Here is a 15843-nt window from a genome sequence, read left to right on the forward strand (position 1 = left end):
CTAGGAGGCCAGGTACCCGGCGTCCACCAGGATGCTGGAGCCGCTGGTGCAGGCGCTGCAGCCGCTGAGCAGGAACAGGATGCTGCTGACCACGTCCTCCACCTCTGCAGCGGGCGGCGGGGGGTCAGCGCGCTGTCCTGCCGCTGCAGACGCGTCCGCCCCTCCCCGCCGGCCCGCTGACCTGCAAACTTCCTCAGCGGGTGCCGCTCCTTCACCTTCCGGGCCAACTCGGGGTCCCTCAAGACCTGCTGGCCCACGGCCGTCAGCACCACCGTGGGGTTCACGGAGTTCACCCGGATCTGGGAGCAAGGGGCCGGAGGCTGCGGCCTCAGGCAGCGGACCAGCCTCCCACAGGGCCGAGCTTGCTTACTGTGTTCCCAGGCCTTGAGTGGCCCCCAGGCCTCTCACGCCCACTGCCCCGCTTCTCTTCTCTGCGCCCGGCCCCCGCAGGCCCAGCCCAGCGCCCCAGCAGCCCGCGTTCACCTTGTGTGGCCCCAGCTCCATGGCCATGGCTTTGGTCAGCATGGTCACTGCGCCCTTGGTGGAGCCTGTGGGGAGGGCAGCACTAAGCGCCCTTTAGGGACGCAGACTTCTTTGCGAGGCAGCCCAGCCCCGGAGCCCAGCGGGCCGGGGTGCAGGCCGGGGGCAGGGACTCACTATAGACAGCCATGTTGGGCAGCGTGACGTAGGCCGCTACGCTGGAGACATTGACGATGGAGCCAGGTACTCCGCGGTCGATCATGCCTCGGGCCACCACCTGGACGTCGAGAGAGGGGCAGCTTGACCCCAACACTCCGCGACCTGGGCCGCGTCAGCTGTGGGGCCCCATCCTCCCCCCGCTCACCCGTGACACCTGGAACACCGAGCGCAGGCTCACACCGAAGGACCTGGGGGAGAGCGGGCAAGTCGGGTCAGATTCACATCGGCCCCGCCCCGCAGCAGCCCCTCCGCAGCGCCCCGGCCCGCTTCCCACCTGTCGAAGGCCTCCTTGGTGACGCCCAGGAAGGGCTGCGGCAGCGCCACGGCGGCGTTGTTCACCAGCAGGTTCACGGGGCCCACACCGCCCAGCGCCCGCTCCGTGGCCTCCCAGTCGCCCAGGCCCACGCACACGGTCTCGATCCCAGGACACTGCGGGAGGCGTTGGGCAGGGGTCAGCGTGGTCCAGGAGGCCCAGGAGGCCTTGCCGAGAGTGGGGGCGTGCTGAGCGCCTCACCTCCTTGGAGAGGCTGACCAGGTTGGCGTGGGTGCGGCTCAGGGCCACCACCCTGGCTCCTGAGGCATGCAGGGCCTTGGCAGTGTCCCGTCCGATCCCTGCAGGGGAGCACCGGGCAGGCAGTGGCCCCGCACGTCTGGGTTAAGGCGGGGGCAGGGGCTGCAGCTTTGCTGCTCTGCAAAGAGCAGCGAGAGGGTGCCGGCCAGAGGGCCCTGGCCTGGGAGGGGCGTGGGGGTAAGTCAGAGACCCAGCCAGCAGCATCCGGCCAAGGGAGGCCCGGAGGGCAGCTCCTCCCTCCTGGGTCTGGGGCCGACGCCTCGGCTTGAGCCCCCATCTGCCCGGCTTGAGCCCCCATCTGCCCGGCCTGAGTCTTGCATTGACCAGGGAGGGGCAGTGTCCTGTCTAACACAGGCCTGTGAGCCTGCGGGTCAGGCCACCCTGCTCTCGGCCTCGGTGGCTCCCACAGCCTACCTGCCCGCTAAACTCACCTTGCCCCGCCCCTGTCGCCAGGGCCCTAAGGTTGCTGAAATTGAGCTTCATGCTGCCGATCTGCAGCCTCCCGCCAGCAGGAGAGGAGGTTTTGTAGGCTGGGGAGTCGGGTGTGGCCGGGGATTTGTGCAGCTTCTGTTCTTGGTTCACAGGAACCTGATCCCATGGAAGGGGCTGCCCTCCTCACTCACCCCCCCTGAAGGTGTCAATCGGAAGCTCCACCCTGGGTTTTGGGAAATTAATTAAAATAAACCCTGGGGTGTGGTGTACGCTCCTTCCTGGCTAGCTGGGGGCAGACGGCCTGGTGCTGTCCCCTGCCAATGCTGGGCAGGTGCCCTGGATGATGGCTAAGGCATACTGTACTTAAGGCCGGCTGGTCCCCTGCTGCCACCAACCTGACCCCACCAGGACCCCAGTCTGGGGGCCACTGTGGCAGCCTCATTCCCTCTGAGGTGTGGCTGCTGGGTTGGGGGTGCTCACTTAGACCCCTCCCCTCCTCTCACTGGAACTGCACCTTGGGGTAGATGGGCGGATTATTCTGGTGGGGACACAGGACTGACACCTGTGGGCTCTGATGCCAGTTTCACTGCAGGAGATGAGTCTGAGGGGTGTGTGAGCACTTCCCAGTCTTGAATTACAGGGTTCCCAGGACCAGTGGCATGTGACACCTGCCCCAGGCTCTCCAGGTGTGGCCCTGACAGGAGGGTGGGCCTGTCACTGCTCCCTCACTCAGGCTTGGGTCTGGACCCAGGCTTGGCCCCAGGAAGAGGGGCTTCTCTCTGAGGTCACCCGCCTCCTAGAGGCCCAGGTGGGATCAGGTGGGGAGAAAAAGAGATGAGCCAATGCAGCTTACCAAGGTATCATTTACCAAACTGCTGTAAGTCAGAGGCAGCTTAAGAGGAAAGGTTTCCTTATTTCAGGAACACAAAGATTAAAGAACCGGTAATTCAGCAGGTCCTTCCATAACATGGTTTTGTTCAAGATCACTTCATTGTAAGTTAATGAGAAAGGAAACTGATTCCCCATGGAGACCACTGTCTGTGGGGACTGTGTGCACTGTCCCCATGTCTGTGTGGGTTTTCTCCACAAGCAAAGTGAACTGGCATGTCCACATCGTCCCTGTCAGAGGGAGGGTTGTGTCTGTGAGTAACCCTGGGGAAGAGGGTGGCCTGCCCAGGGTGGGACCTGCCTTCGCCCTGAGCTGAGGGATAGACTGGCCACCGGAGACCCTGAACTTGCATAAGTGGTTTGGAAAAGAATGAACTTCCTGTTTTTATTTATTTTTCTTAAATGTAGGTATAGCTCACATCGACTTCAATGTTTAACATTAGAAGTGTAAAAATACTAGCAGAGCCCCTTTAAAATGGAGCCAGAGCTGCCTCCCAGGCAGGTGCGCGTGGGATGCCTCTGACCTTTGGTACGTTAGTTAGAACAGGGCAGAATACCCTTCAGTCTGGGCCTAAATCAACACTGTATCCCGAACAACTGTTCGCTGTTCGCAGAGGTAATAGAAAGCAGCTGTGGCGTGTTATGTCGTCTGCGCCAGCGGCAAGCCTTCCTGCGACAGGTGGTGTTTTCCCCTCCGGGCTCATCCACACCGCCCCGTCTCCTCGGAGGGGACCCCCAGTATCTTTTTCTTTTAAGATTTTATTTATTTACTTTTAGAGAGAGGGGAAGGGAGGGAGAAAGCGAGGGAGAGAAACATCCACGTGTGGTTGCCTCTCGCATGCCCCCAACAGGAGACCCGGCCCCAACCCAGGCCTGTGCCCTGACTGGGAATTGACCCAGTGACCCTTTGGTTCCCAGGCCGGTGCTCAATCCACTGAGCTGCACCAGGGCTCAATAGGTAGTTATTATTCCATCTCAAATACACGCTGTTGCCTCTCACTTTGCCTTATGTTTTTCAGGTTAACAGGAGTGTTTTGAGTCTTTATTTAGAAGTTTGTTGATGTTTTTGTGACCAGAAATATGCCATTAAAACTTAACTCTTGTTTCTTTCAATTAGTCTAGGGGAAAATTAATTTTGTGATACGCCCTGTCACTCAAAGTCAGTATCCCAGAATCTGTGCATGACATTAAGTGAGGACTTACTGTATTTCAGAAGCACCATAAGGAGGTATTGAAAAGGTACAGGCTTATTACTTGACAGGAACTGGACATTACAGACATTACAGACACCTGGGTGATCGTGAGGCCTTGGCAGAGAGAGAGGACACACACCTGGGATGCTGCTTGCGCCGGGCTGGGAGGTGGGAGCCAGGGGCCCTCCGCTTTGGCACCAGAAATAAGTTGCTATTTTCTCTTCTTAAAAAATGAACCAGCCCTGGCTGGTGCGGCTCGGTGGGTTGAGCACCGGCCTCTGAACCAAAGGGCTGCCGGTTTGGTTCCCAGTCAGGGCACAGGCCTGGGTTGTGAGCCAGGTCCCTGGTTGGGGGCGTGCAAGAGGCAACCACACATGGATGTTTCTCTCCTCGCTTTCTCCCTTCCCCTCTCTCTAAAAGTAAATAAATAAAATCTTTAAAACAACAACAAACCAGCAAGAAACCTAAACCCAGCGAAAAACCTGAACCCCCAAATCTTGACCAGCTGGGTAGCTGCCCTTCATGTGCTGTTTCCAGACCGGAGAGAGAAACTAGTCACTGTCGCCCCGCACCCCCCCGCCCCCAGCCCCCAAGCCACGTAAATGGCACTCTGGTGCCTTCAGCGGCTCCTCCTGTGGCCAGTCCCCTGGTCACTGCCAGGCCCTCTGCTGATCTCCACTCAGCCTGGGCCTGCCCTGGGCAGAGGCAGCTGGGCACACACAAGCATGTGCACACAGCCCAGAGACAGCAGAGTGGGCTGGGTTCCCCCAACAGGGGCTGCGGGGTCTGGGGGAGCAGAGGCTGCAGCAACAGGGCCAGGGAAGGTGAAGTGAAGGCGGGCTGGCTTTCCGGGAGACTCCCAGGAAGCCTTTGAGCTGGGCACTGGAAGCTTAGCGCGCGCGCGCGCGCGCACGCGTGTGTGTGTGTGTGTGTGTGTGTCACAAGGGAGGAGCAGGGGCTGCCCTGACACAGGGAAGAGCAGGCGTGGGTCTGGACAAAGGTTCATTTGCTTTTCCTGTTTCTCACGTGAAGGTCTTGGAGCAAACCTTCCCGAAACCAGATCCAGGCCAGGCCTCTGGAACAAGGGGGCTCTCAGGGGATAGGCTCTCCCAGAAGACTAGCCCTTGGGTGCCCCCAGGAAAGGCCACGCTCCAGGCTGCAGGGGAAGGGCCCAGGGGCCCAGGGAGGACAGGGCACCCGGCATGGCCAGAGCCCCTGGCTGCAGCTGGCTGCCTGGCTGGACGTCTCTCAGGGGCCGGTGCCCAGCCCACAGTTGGGTTCCGCCCTGCCAGGCTCCTCACTGCCCAGCCCAGGGGCCGCAGCGCTGAGTCCTCCTGGGTTACTCTCAGGCTTCTGTGTCAGCAGCTGGGCCCAGCTCTCTCCTTGCTGGCAGCTGGCTTCAGGGCCCCAGTGGGGCGTCAGCTCCTCGGGGGGTCGCCCCACTGGGCTCCTGCAGTCCTGGCGTGGCTCTCAGGCCCTCCATCTGTCAGTCATCTTTGCTCCGCCTTGGGACAGCCTGTACCCGGGAAGAGAGGGCTGCTGCTTAGGGTCCCCCTGCGGGACAGCTAAGGAGGGGATGGAACCCTGACACTCCCTGGAGCTGGTCACACAGGCTGGGTCTTGAGGGTGGGGCACAGCTGACAGCCCTTGAAGTGATGGGTCCTAAGACAGAGCTGCCACTCCCTGGTCTCAGAGGCTTCTGGGGATCCTGCCTGGCCAGAATCGCACCCAGGGCCGGTCCCTGCGCCTCTGAACGTGACCTTGGGGGCTGGGAAAATGCTCGCCCCCTCCAGGAAGGATGTTAAGAGACAGCCCACACAATATTTTGTTTTCTTCTGGTCAGTGGGGGTTGAAAAGACCTAAGACCCTGCAGTCCCACCCCATTCTTCCCTGGACACTGTGCTGGCCCTTCTGGTCTCAGGACCACCCTTGTGTGGCCAGCAGCTGGCGGGGCCATGGTCCCAAGCTGACCGTGGGGCAGGAGACAGGAATGAGAAAACTCCCGAGGCGTCGCAGGGCCAGGGCTAGGGACATCGATACGGAACAGAAACCCTGTTCTAGGACTGGCTGTCGCGCTGGCTGGTGTGGCTCAGTGGGCTGAGCGCCGGCCCGTGGACCAAAAGGTTGCCGGTTCGATTCCCAGTCAGGGCACAGGCCAGGTTCCCCATTGGGGGTGTGCGAGGGCAACCACACATTGATGTTTCTCTCCCTTTCTCCCTCCCTTACCCTCTAGAAATAAACAAATAATAAATAATATCTTTAAAACCCATTGACTGCACTGACACAGCGGATGCTCCACGACCTCCCCCGCAGCAGGGCAGCGTGGGCACTCAAGGAAAACCATGCGAGGCCGCGCACAGTAGCTTAAAAGTAATAAAACTACCTGTACAGGCGCAGTAAGAGCCGCCGGAACCAGCCTGAGAACAGCATCCCTCCGGCCACTGAGGTCAGTCTCCACTCAGAGCGGAAAGCCACACGGCTCCACCCAGGATTAGGCTCGGCAGGAGGGCCAGGGCAGCAGGAATGCGGGGGTGGGGGCAGGAGTGGGCGGGCCGGCAGCTCCGTGACGTGAAGCTGTCACCCTGCGGCACCCTCACCCGCACAGCCCTGTGGGCCGGCAGCTCCGGCTGCAGACACAGCCCCTGGCGCCCGCAGCCCCGGAGCGGAGGGCCCTGCCGACGGGTCCAGGTGACTTTCTGGGGGTCAGGGCGGTTTTCTTACAGCAGGCCAGGCCACTGGGTCCTCCGCTGCTTCTGCCTGCTCCCCCCAGGCCCGTCTCTCTGTCACATGGAGAGCTTTTCTCTGTGAAACTGGGGGCCAGCGCCCTGGGGGTTCTAGGACGCTCTGGGATGACAGTCCCTCTGGACCCAGAGAGGGAGGATCTGGGCCGCAGAGGAGGCAGTTTGGTCCGGTCTGACGCTGTCCTGGCCTGTGCCCGGGAACAGGGAGAGGCCTGTGGTCTGGGAGGCTCAGCTGGGGCCCAGGTCTTGGGGCTGCCGCACCTTCCGCGTCTGGAAACACGGGAGGTGGCTCCTGAGCACAGGCAGTCAGTGGCCTGTGCTGCGCTCCCAGGATGCTTGACCCGCCATGTGCTCTTGGGGTGCGTTTCCTCCTGACTGGGCACCAATGGGTCAGACAGAAAGCAGCCACATGGACACTGGCCTGATCTGGGTATTGCTCGTCTGCGCTCCATACACGTCTGCACAGCCACATACATGACTACAGCAACGCACACACACAGAGCCACGTACACACTTGTGTACACACACCCCTTTACATACACAGCCCTGCACACATCTGCACACCCTACATAGCCATGCCATGCACCCATTAATGTATACACGCACACTTGTGTACACAGCTGCTTACATGTTGCAGACCCCCGACCCGCAGATCCCCGGGTGTCGTGGAGGAAATGAAGACTTCCCAGGCAGCTTGTGCCAGGGGAGAGAAGGCCGGCACATGTCTGAGAGACAGATGCCCCGGCTGCCTTCCCCCAGGGTCTTTTACTGAGCGCAGTCAGCTTAAGGGCGCATAGCATGCATGTAAAGGTCATCAACCGACATTAAGCAATGCTGGACACAGGGAACAGATGCTATTCAGGGATAACAACGGAAGGAATGCTGAGATCTCCCTCGGGTCAGGGTGTGCTGGACACACAGCCTTCAGACGGCCATAAAATAGGGAGGGTGCATTCATTTGGAGTAAAAACCTCTGCTGCTGGTATGATAAAGTGATCCAGGGAGGTAGAAGAGCAGGGCTTCAAAGGACACAGAGCATTTTCTCACGGCCCGAGTCCCACCGGGCCCACTGGCTATGGCACCGAGGCACGTATGCACCCAGCTTCCCGTTTTCCGGTCAGGCCTTACAGGCTTCCTCGCCTTCGCCTGGCCTGCGCGGGGCTCCAAGTCTTGACGTTTCCCCAGGGGGACCCTGACACTTACATGTTTATACAGCCATGCACACATACAGCTGTGTACACTCCCATATCCGTGTGCACACGCACACTAGTTCTGTAACGTATGGAGAGCAAGCATGCTACGTGGGAAGGTCGCCTCCAGGCACAAGGCTTGTCCGGGCCGTCACTTCCCACAGGAGCTCCCTGCTGGGCTTCAGGGCTGTGGGCACCCCAGCTGGCGGGGCTGGGGATGCAGGAGCTGCTGGCGGCTTACGCACAGCTGAACTGCTAGGGGCACCCCTTTAAGACAGGAAGCCAAAGAGAAAGTAACAATCAGACTTTTATTCGCTTATTGCAGCAGCGCAGCAAGAAGCCAGAGAGGGCCTGCGGGCTGCCCCGGCCCCCTCCCGGACAAGGAGCCGGTAGGAGGGTCAGCACATGGGTTGGCATGGGTGGAGCGGGCTCGCCCCTCAGGGGGCCCACACGAAGGCTCCTGTTGCGTGGACTTGGGACAGAAGAGCAGTACAGGTCCTGAGTCAGTGCAGGAGTATCTTCGAGGCCCCCAGTGAGGGGGGCTGGCTGAGGAACCCAAGAGGGGCCCTGGCTAAGGAGCCCCCAGGGTGGCCTGTAGTCAACAGGGAAATGCCGAAGAGGACAGCTAATGGGCCCAGCCCTTGAGTGCTGCTGCCCCGGGACCAAGCTGCCGTGTGGGGCTCAAGGCGGGGGTAGGGTGGACAGCTTCCCCGAGGCTGCCAGTTAAAGCCTCTGAGAAAGGCCCCTCCTCAGGGCCGGGGTGCCCGGGGAGCCCTCTCCAGCAGGGAGAGCTCTGGGCACGGACACCAGCCCCCTCCCAGCCCCAGACCCTAGGGGAGACCTTTCTAGAGGTGGGGCCGAGCCTCTGGGGCTGGGTGGGGTTGGGGGGGCGGGAGTGGGGGGGCAGCTGCCACTAGAACCTGGACCTCTGGGCCGGGCAGGCAGTGCTGTCCTCACTCCCCGAAGGGCCTGGTCCCCGGGCCTGCCAGGGACCCTGGGCAGCCTACGGGCCAGACCTTGTCTGCCGGCTGCCCTCATCGAAGATGTGGCTGTGGCTGTGACCACCTAAAGGAGTCAGCTGGGGCCAGGACGGGGCAGGCATTGCCCTAAAGCTACCCCTAGGTCAGGGGTCGAAAGTCACCGAGAGGTGAGGTCAGCCCGCTTCTGCACAGGACACCAGTCCGTGTCCGGGTAGAGAAGGCAGTGGACAGTCTTAAACCTGAAAAATTGGACGTAGGGGTCAGGGTCACGGGCAGGGCGAGCGGGCGGGCTGGTTCTGAGCTCCTCCCCGTGGCCCACTCACCGTGTGGGGTCCTGCTGCAGGCTGAAGCCCCCAGCCACGTTCACCACGTTACGTGGGTTCTCTGGACCCCCATAGCTCAGAGTCACCTGGGAGCAGAGGAGGGTGACTCACTCTCTAACCACCCCGTCCAGTGTCCCCATCCACCTTAGGGTCCAGCCAGGAGAGGCCACTCGGTCCCCTGGGTGCTCAGGGCCAGGTCTGAACAGCCCCGAGGGGTGACGGGCTGAGGGGCGCGGCCAGCACCGAAGCCACCACAGGAGGGCAGCTGGTGCCACTGCCCCAAACCGATCCCCTGCCCCGGGGGCGTGGTCTGTGACTCCCATCACCCCCCAGACACCGCCCTCTACCGGCCCGTCCACCTGGGAAAGGCCAGTGGGAGCTCATTGCAAACGAGCCCACAGACACTGGGCGGCCCCCCCACGACCCCCCACACGCGGGGGCCCCTCCCTGGGGCCTGGCCCCGCGCACCTGCTGCAGCACGGCCGCGGGCGGCAGCCTCCGCAGGTTCTCCAGGTGGGAGTGGAAGAGCGGGCAGCGGCGCAGACGAGCGCCCAGCATGCCCTCCACGATGTAGCCCACCGTGCAGTCGTCCGGCAGCCTCACCCGCTCGGCCGTGCTCATGAAGCTGCCCAGGCTGGGGCGCGGGGGCCGGTCAGCGCTGCCCGGCCCTCGGCCCCCCGCCCCCGGGCAGCCGGCGGCCCCGCGCCCCCTCACCTGGCCCACGGGCTCATCTTCAGGGCGAGGCCTCTGCTCAGGCAGAACCCGGCCCCGCCGGTAGCGAACCAGAACTTGACGGTGGTCACCTGGGGGGGGGAGCCGCCAGTCAGAGCCCCTCGCCCGACTCTGGACACTGGGGTGTCACCCGTTAGGCCTTCAGCAGCCCCGGTCCGCGGCAGAGGCTCCGGGGCGCAGGGCACGGAGCTGCGGCCGCCTAGCTGCTGCGGGCCCCGGCCCCTCCCACGGAGCGGGCTCCCGGAGTGACCCGCGTGAGCGGGTGGGCACCTGCCCCTCCCGGGCCCCAGTGCTCACGGTTCCACCTCCTTGGACCCTCTCGGTGGCCTCGATGGGGTGGTCCAGGCTGGGCCGGCCCAGGTAGACGTCCTGGCTGGGCGAGAAGGAGGACAGCAGGCGCAGCAGCCCCGCGGGGTTCACGTAGTTGTCGTCGTCCACGTGGCAGAACCACCTGCGGCGGGGCGGGGCGCGGGCGGTCTCAGCGGCGGCGCAGGGGGCCGAGCTCCCGGCCTCCCCAGGGGCGCGGCCACCGCTCACTTGCGTCCGGACTCCAGGAACTTGTCATACTCCACCGCCATCTTGCAGCACAGCGCCTGGCGCGTGTGCACCGCCGAGCAGTTGGTGTTGACCACGTGGCTCCCTGGCGGGTCGGGGGGACGGGCGTGAGGGCCGCCAGCCTGCCCCAGAGGCCGGGCCCAATCGGGGCTGCCCGCAGGCCGCCGCCGCCTCGCTCCGCTCCAGGCCCCGAGGCCCGAGGCTCGGCTGCCCGCAGGCCCGGCGTGGCCTCGCCCAGCGCAGCGCGCGGCTGACCTCTCCGGCCCAGGCCGATGGCAACGCCCTGGAGCCCCGGGAGCGGAGACGCACCGGAGGACGCGCCCGAGGTGGGCATGACTGGCCGGCGGGGGGCCGTGGCCGGGCGGCAAGGGGGGCGCGGAGCGTGGCGGGCAGGGTGTGGCCGTGGGCGCCGCCCTCCACCAGCTGGTGCCCCTGGGCGGCTGGCTTGGCGCCTCCGAGCCTGGGGCCCAGCCGGGGAATGGGGGGCCCGTGGGCGCTTCGGCCGGGGGACACTCACCTCCGCGCAGCTGCAGGTCGGGGTCGTCTCCGTCCGTGAAGATGAAGGTCTAGGGAGGGAGCGCCTGTGAGGCCTGAAGCGGGGCCTCGGCCCCAGGGACGGAGGAGGGGCTGCAGGGCGGCCTCCGGCCAGGCCGGGGCTCGGACGCGGGGGCCCGCGGGGCACGGGGTGGGGGGTCCCGGGCCCAGCCTGCCCCCCACGCGCAGCAAGCAGGTCCAAGGTGGCGGGGGCCCGCCCTGTGCTCCCAGAAGTTTCTGCGGCTCCGCCCGTGTACGCTGGGAGAGCCCACCCAAACCCGGAGCCCAAGGCGGAGCAGGAGGGGCGGGCGCGGGGGGTCCCCGGGATGCGGGACGCGGGGGCTGCGGCCGGGCGGGGGTCCCGGGGCGGGGCCCACCTGCTGGCGGGCCCGGGAAATCCAGGTGCGCAGCAGCAGCCGCAGGCGCGGCACGTGGTTCTTCCGGGTGGTCTTGACGGCGATGAAGACGTCGTCGGGCCGCAGGCGGGGAGAGGGGGGCGCGCGCGGGCCCGGGGCGGGGGTGGGCGTCGGGGCGCGGGCCGGGGCGGGCGCGCGGGGCAGCGGCAGCGGGAGGAGGAGCAGAGCGGCCAGGGTCGCGGCCAGCGCGAGGCAGCCCCGACACAGCGCCCCCCGCAAGCGGCTCATGCGGCCGCCGACCGGCCGGCAGCGCCCGGGCCAGGCGCGCGCCGCGGCCCCTTTAAGAGCCGCCCCGCCCGCGTCGCGACCCGGAAGCGGCGGCCGCGCTGCCCCGGAAGTAGACGGCGCGCCGCGGCGGGGTGAGCGAAGATGCCGCTGCCGGTTCAGGTGTTTAACTTGCAGGTAACGAGCCGCGGCCGGCGGCTCGCCCGCGTCCCCGCCGCCGGGCCGGAGCCGAGGCTGAGGCCGAGGCCGGCCGAGCGGCCCGCGCGCCCGCCTCGAGCCCCGCAGCGTTCCGCGCGTCGGCGCCGGCAGGCCCGCGGCGCTAACGCTCTTTCTCCCCGCAGCAGCCAGCCAGCTCTGTGTCAGGGTCGGGGGGTGCAGAGAGTCAGGACAGAATGAGCGCTAGTCCGGCCCCCAGCGCGGCCGCCGCGCCCCCCAGCAGTAGGGCAGACGTTTTCCTGCCGGGCACGGCCGGGGACTGCAGCCTGAGCGCCAGCCTGTCGGCCTGTTCGCTGCTCTACGAGGTACCGCCCAGGACAGGGGCCCGGGGCCGCAGCCCGCCGCCGGCGCCCCGGCACCGTCCCGCCCGCACGGCTGCGCGGGCTGCCCGGGATTCTCCCGGGCTGAGGTCGGCCCCGAGCCTTCGCAGTGGCTCGGAGGAAGCGGCTTCAGGACGGTGGCTGGGAACGTGTAGGGACCTTCGGGGCCGCCCCGCCCTGAGGACGGGCGGTTCGCACCTGCCCCGGCTCCTCTCTGGGAGCCGCTGGTCCCGCGAGGAGCCCCCCCAGAGGAGCGGTGCTGGCGACGGTGGGGCGGGCCGGCAGAGCTGAGCTCGGGGCGCAGTGAGGGTCTCTCACCGCCCTGGGCGTGCCCTGCTCGCGGTGACAGGGTGCCCTGTTGCAGGGGGCCGTGGAGCCCATGCAGATTGATGTGGACCCCCAGGAGGACCCGCAGAACGCCCCCGATGTCAACTACGTGGTGGAGAACCCTACCCTGGTAGGACCCTTGGTGGGGGTGGCAGTGCTTCTGGGGGTCCAGGCGGGGTGCCCCACTCGGGCCAGGCCTCGCTCTGACCCAGAAACCTCTAGGGCTTCCAGTGCCCCCTTGCGATGGGTGTTAGCCCAGGACCCCGCACCCCCCTTATCCCCTCCGGGACAGCCCTGTCCCAGGCCACCCGCACGTTGCTCTTGCAGCCCAGCCCCCTGGGTGTGGTCCCGGCCCGCAGGCTCCAGGCCTCTGGCCGTGGGGGAAGGGTCAGCGTTCAGCGTGGGGGCCGCGCCTGACTCGCCGGCGGGACTTGGCGCGTCCCCGCCTCGCTCAGTGCGCCCGCCCGCAGGACCTGGAGCAGTACGCGGCCAGCTACAGCGGCCTGATGCGCATCGAGCGCCTGCAGTTCATCGCCGACCACTGCCCGCCGCTGCGGGGCGAGGCCCTGAAGATGGCGCTGTCCTTCGTGCAGAGGACCTTCAACGTGGACGTGTACGAGGAGATCCACCGGAAGCTCTCAGAGGCCACCAGGTGAGGCCGGGCCAGCTGTGTCCCCGTCTGGGGCCCTCGCGCGGCTGTGATGGCGGCCGCACCTGTCGGCCACTCCCAGCCTCTCCTGTGCAGCCAGTGTCTGGCCTGGGAGGATTCAGAGCGCAGGCTCTGCGCCCACGCTTGTGCCGTTACTCGGGCGTGGAGCAGGGCGTCCTCTGCTCTCCGTGCGCCCCCTGCCCCCCGCTGCCCCTGTGTACCCTGTGGGCGGGGGGCCCCTGGGAGGAGCCCTTCTGCCGGCACATCAGCGCTGATGGCCAGGCCCTCCCTCAGGGACCTGCAGAGCGCGCCAGACGCCGTCCCCGAGAGTGGCGTGGAGCCCCCGCCCCTGGACACGGCGTGGGTGGAGGCCACGCGGAAGAAGGCCCTGCTGAAGCTGGAGAAGTTGGACACGGACCTGAAGAACTACAAGGGCAACTCCATCAAGGAGAGCATCAGGTGCCAGCCCGGGCATGACCGGGAGGGGGCCCGGGGCGGCCAGGCCCACACTGGGCGGTGCGCACTCACGGCCGGGCCCACAGGCGCGGCCACGACGACCTCGGTGACCACTACCTTGACTGTGGGGACCTCAGCAACGCCCTCAAGTGCTACTCCCGGGCCCGGGACTACTGCACCAGCGCCAAGCACGTCATCAACATGTGCCTCAACGTCATCAAGGTGGGCCCTGCGCGGGACCGGGCAGGCGGGGCCCCTGGGCCGGACGGGCGTCCCTACTGACCCCGCCCCCGCCCCCGCCCCCACCCAGGTCAGCGTCTACCTGCAGAACTGGTCTCACGTGCTGAGCTACGTCAGCAAGGCCGAGTCCACCCCCGAGATCGCAGAGGTAACTGCCCCCAGCCCGGCGTCCGCCCTCCCGCCCGCCTGTGCTGCCCTCCGGCAGGGTTGCGGGGTCGGCCCGAGCCTGGGAAGCTCACACGTGCCGCCTTCCCCTGCAGCAGCGTGGGGAGCGCGACAGCCAGACCCAGGCCATCCTCACCAAGCTCAAGTGTGCTGCAGGTGAGGGCCCCGAGCTGCCTCCGCCTTGGTGGCTGTCCTCCCGGGAAGACCCTCGAGTCCGCGCCCGTAAGCAGCCCCTGCCCGGCCCGGGTCCCGTGGTCGGGGGTGCGGATGCTGCCTTGACGGCCGCCCTCCGGGCACCCGCGAGGCCCCACAGCAGTGACAGCTGCGCCGGCTTTCTGGGCACCTGCCCGTGGAGGGCGCCCTGTGGGGGCTCCCGGTGTCACCCCCTCGGTAGCCAGCACCGCCCTCCCCCCGCAGGGCTGGCCGAGCTGGCTGCGCGCAAGTACAAGCAGGCAGCCAAGTGCTTCCTCCTGGCCTCCTTTGACCACTGCGACTTCCCGGAGGTGAGGGGGCGGGGCCCTGGGGTGCTCGCGTTCTGGCGTGGGGGTGGGGGCAACCAGCTCCAGCTCTGTGCTTCCTCCCTGGCTTCTGCCCAGCCCCGCGGTGACCCCGGGTCTCTCCCCCGCAGCTGCTGTCCCCCAGCAACGTGGCTGTGTACGGGGGCCTGTGCGCCTTGGCCACCTTTGATCGGCAGGAGCTGCAGCGCAACGTTATCTCCAGCAGGTGGGGGTGCAGGGCGCAGGGTCCCAGCTGCCCTCCCGCGGAGTGGGCGCGGGGTGGGCGGGTGCAGGGCGGTTCTGAGGAGTGTGGCCCCTGCAGCTCCTTCAAGTTGTTCTTGGAGCTGGAGCCCCAGATCCGAGACATCATCTTCAAGTTCTACGAGTCCAAGTACGCCTCCTGCCTGAAGATGCTGGACGAGATGAAGGTGAGGGCCGGCCTGGCTGCGAGCGGGTGCGGGGGAGGGCGGCGGTAGCGGCCCCTGACCAGCTCTCTTTGCCAGGACAACCTGCTCCTAGACATGTACCTGGCCCCTCACGTCAGGACCCTGTACACCCAGATTCGCAACCGTGCCCTCATCCAGGTACGTGGGGGGGCCGCAGGCTGAGGCAGGCTCTGGGGGGGCCCCTGGAGGCGCGCGGCTGATGCCCCCCCGCTCTGCAGTACTTCAGCCCCTACGTGTCAGCCGACATGCGCAGGATGGCCACAGCCTTCAACACCACGGTGGCGGCGCTGGAGGACGAGCTGACGCAGCTCATCCTGGAGGGGCTCATCAACGCGCGCATCGACTCCCACAGCAAGGTGGCCGCCGGGGCCGGGGCCGGGGTGGGTGAGGGAGCGGGAGCGCCCAGGCCCCGCTGAACCCCAGCCCCTGCAGATCCTGTACGCCCGGGACGTGGACCAGCGCAGCACCACCTTCGAGAAGTCCCTGCTCATGGGCAAGGAGTTCCAGCGCCGCGCCAAGGCCATGATCCTGCGGGCGGCCGTGCTGCGGAACCAGATCCATGTCAAGTCCCCTCCCCGGGAAGGGAGCCAGGGGGAGCTGACGCCCGCCAACAGCCAGTCCCGGATGAGCACCAACATGTGAGGGTGCCCGTGTGCCCGCCTCCACCCCAGACACCTGGGCCCCCGCTCCCAGCACTTCTCGGGGGGCTCCTGCCTGGGCCTCGCTGTGCTTAGGGAGGTGGGCGGCTTGGAAGGAGAGGAGAGCACGCCTGGGCCCCACCTTGTGGCCCCCCGTTCTGGGGCTGCAAACAGTGTGAGCCTCACTCCATTAAAGGGCAGCCTGAGAACAGCCTCCCTCGCCCTGTTCCTCCCACAGCGGCTCCCTGGGGCTGGTTCTGGGGCAGGGCCTGGTCCTTGGCCCCTGGGCCTTCACATTCAAGCAGCGAGATCCCCACCTGGGCCAGGGCCCGCGGGCTCTGCGGCTACGATGGCCCGGGCAGGAGGCGCTCCGCCTGGTGCCCTCGTTCGTAGCACCGCGGGCCCGGACC

General features: G+C 66.1%; 3 protein-coding genes across 8 annotated transcripts; 1 reads left to right on the plus strand and 2 right to left on the minus strand.

Annotated features, from left to right (window-relative positions):
• On the minus strand, positions 1–1841 carry LOC149999105 (carbonyl reductase [NADPH] 2-like). Its single transcript, XM_090291133.1, has 8 exons — positions 1702–1841; positions 1214–1311; positions 974–1128; positions 845–887; positions 658–757; positions 463–548; positions 182–299; positions 1–104 (listed from the first exon to the last, which is right to left on the minus strand). The coding sequence occupies exons 1-8, from the start codon at positions 1751–1753 to the stop codon at positions 1–3; spliced, it is 756 nt and encodes a 251-aa protein (XP_090147259.1). The 5' UTR covers positions 1754–1841.
• A 6162-nt stretch (positions 1842–8003) lies between these two features.
• Positions 8004–11532, minus strand: RFNG (RFNG O-fucosylpeptide 3-beta-N-acetylglucosaminyltransferase). Its single transcript, XM_090257225.1, has 8 exons — positions 11216–11532; positions 10822–10870; positions 10287–10389; positions 10047–10200; positions 9732–9820; positions 9486–9651; positions 9018–9103; positions 8004–8933 (listed from the first exon to the last, which is right to left on the minus strand). Exons 1-8 carry the CDS (start codon positions 11480–11482, stop codon positions 8852–8854), a joined length of 996 nt encoding a protein of 331 aa, XP_090113351.1. The 5' UTR covers positions 11483–11532; the 3' UTR covers positions 8004–8851.
• Positions 10784–15642, plus strand: GPS1 (G protein pathway suppressor 1). 6 transcript variants are annotated; one of them, XM_090257223.1, is made up of 13 exons: positions 10784–10837; positions 12380–12472; positions 12813–12994; positions 13286–13450; positions 13534–13669; positions 13758–13835; positions 13948–14008; positions 14270–14355; positions 14481–14575; positions 14672–14777; positions 14853–14933; positions 15014–15151; positions 15228–15642. In XM_090257223.1, the coding sequence occupies exons 2-13, from the start codon at positions 12395–12397 to the stop codon at positions 15435–15437; spliced, it is 1416 nt and encodes a 471-aa protein (XP_090113349.1). In that variant the 5' UTR covers positions 10784–10837; positions 12380–12394; the 3' UTR covers positions 15438–15642. The 6 variants fall into 6 exon arrangements, with proteins under 6 accessions (XP_090113349.1, XP_090113344.1, XP_090113345.1 ...); XM_090257218.1 differs by lacking the exon at positions 10784–10837 and adding an exon at positions 11573–11656; XM_090257219.1 differs by lacking the exon at positions 10784–10837 and adding an exon at positions 11573–11656 and having other exon boundaries at positions 13951–14008.
• Positions 15643–15843: the final 201 nt, after the last annotated feature.

The sequence above is a fragment of the Furipterus horrens genome, unplaced genomic scaffold, assembly GCF_987537825.1.
Source record: "Furipterus horrens unplaced genomic scaffold, mFurHor1.1.pri manual_scaffold_11, whole genome shotgun sequence".
NCBI lineage: Eukaryota > Metazoa > Chordata > Mammalia > Chiroptera > Furipteridae > Furipterus > Furipterus horrens.

Bases quoted from the DNA above. Each gene is read 5' to 3' on its own strand.
- LOC149999105 (XM_090291133.1), bottom strand. From the start codon at position 1,753: ATGAAGCTCAATTTCAGCAACCTTAGGGCCCTGGCGACAGGGGCGGGG. The intron at 1,312-1,701 runs GTGAGTTTAGCG...GCTCCCCTGCAG, and splicing joins GGCGACAGGGGCGGGGCAAG to GGATCGGACGGGACACTGCC. The intron at 105-181 runs GTCAGCGGGCCG...CGCCCGCTGCAG, and splicing joins CCCGCTGAGGAAGTTTGCAG to AGGTGGAGGACGTGGTCAGC.
- RFNG (XM_090257225.1), bottom strand. From the start codon at position 11,482: ATGAGCCGCTTGCGGGGGGCGCTGTGTCGGGGCTGCCTCGCGCTGGCC. The intron at 10,201-10,286 runs GTGAGCGGTGGC...GCCCCGCCGCAG, and splicing joins TTCCTGGAGTCCGGACGCAA to GTGGTTCTGCCACGTGGACG. The intron at 9,821-10,046 runs GTGAGCACTGGG...TCCCCCCCCCAG, and splicing joins GGGTCCAAGGAGGTGGAACC to GTGACCACCGTCAAGTTCTG.
- GPS1 (XM_090257221.1), top strand. From the start codon at position 11,872: ATGAGCGCTAGTCCGGCCCCCAGCGCGGCCGCCGCGCCCCCCAGCAGT. The intron at 13,836-13,947 runs GTAACTGCCCCC...CTTCCCCTGCAG, and splicing joins CCACCCCCGAGATCGCAGAG to CAGCGTGGGGAGCGCGACAG. The intron at 14,009-14,269 runs GTGAGGGCCCCG...CTCCCCCCGCAG, and splicing joins CAAGCTCAAGTGTGCTGCAG to GGCTGGCCGAGCTGGCTGCG.